Genomic DNA, 614 nt, shown 5'->3' with positions numbered 1-614 from the left:
CTCAACTTCCTCTTCATGTATGATCCCAAGAAGCGGTAAGAGCCATCAGCAGCTCAGCCTGGGCAGGGGAGGAAGCCTGCTGCCCAGACAGGGCTGCCTGTGTCATCCTGTCCCTAGAGCCAGGGGGAGCCAGGTCAGCACCTTCACGTCCCCTCATCCCTGCAGGGGCACAGCAAAGGACTGCCTAGATAGCTCCTACTTCAAGGAGAAGCCCCTACGTAAGTAGCCTCCCACAGGGCAGGGTTCGGGCACTCTGGGCCCCGCTGACCCCCCCTCTCTGCCCCACAGCCTGCGAGGCAGCGCTCATGCCTACCTTCCCGCACCACCGCAACAAGCGGGTGGCCGCCACCAATGCGGGGATTGAGAGCCAGGCCAAGCGTGGCAAGCCCTGAGCTCTGTCCCATGGGAGAAGCATGGCACATGCCAGCTGGGATGGCTTTCCTTGGCTGAACAGCACCAAGGGCTTCAGCCCTTCCCGGGACGGCTCCCAGTGCGGGGATGGCCCGGCTGCAGTAGGGAAGCGCTGTACCAGCTCCAGCGCGGAGCAACAAGAGTAGAAGAGAAACGAGGTGCAGGGTCCCCCAGGGCTTCACAGGGAGAGGCTGGCGCGGGGC

At 63.8% G+C, this 614-nt stretch overlaps 1 protein-coding gene across 1 annotated transcript in view; it reads left to right on the top strand.

Annotated features, from left to right (window-relative positions):
• The window catches only part of CDK10 (cyclin-dependent kinase 10), a gene marked incomplete at its 5' end in the record, with an annotated part of 2784 nt that extends 2392 nt beyond the window's left edge, over positions 1 to 392 (top strand). Inside the window, 3 exon segments of the mRNA XM_010012155.1 lie at positions 1 to 35; positions 166 to 218; positions 289 to 392. The exon segment at positions 1 to 35 is cut by the window's left edge and continues 28 nt beyond it. Coding sequence (XP_010010457.1) covers positions 1 to 35; positions 166 to 218; positions 289 to 392 — 192 coding nt within the window.
• Between the last annotated feature and the right edge of the window lie 222 nt (positions 393 to 614).

This window comes from Nestor notabilis, unplaced genomic scaffold (genome assembly GCF_000696875.1).
Source record: "Nestor notabilis isolate BGI_N333 unplaced genomic scaffold, ASM69687v1 scaffold17063, whole genome shotgun sequence".
NCBI classification, from domain to species: domain Eukaryota; kingdom Metazoa; phylum Chordata; class Aves; order Psittaciformes; family Psittacidae; genus Nestor; species Nestor notabilis.
This window is presented reverse-complemented; position numbering and strand designations above follow the sequence as displayed.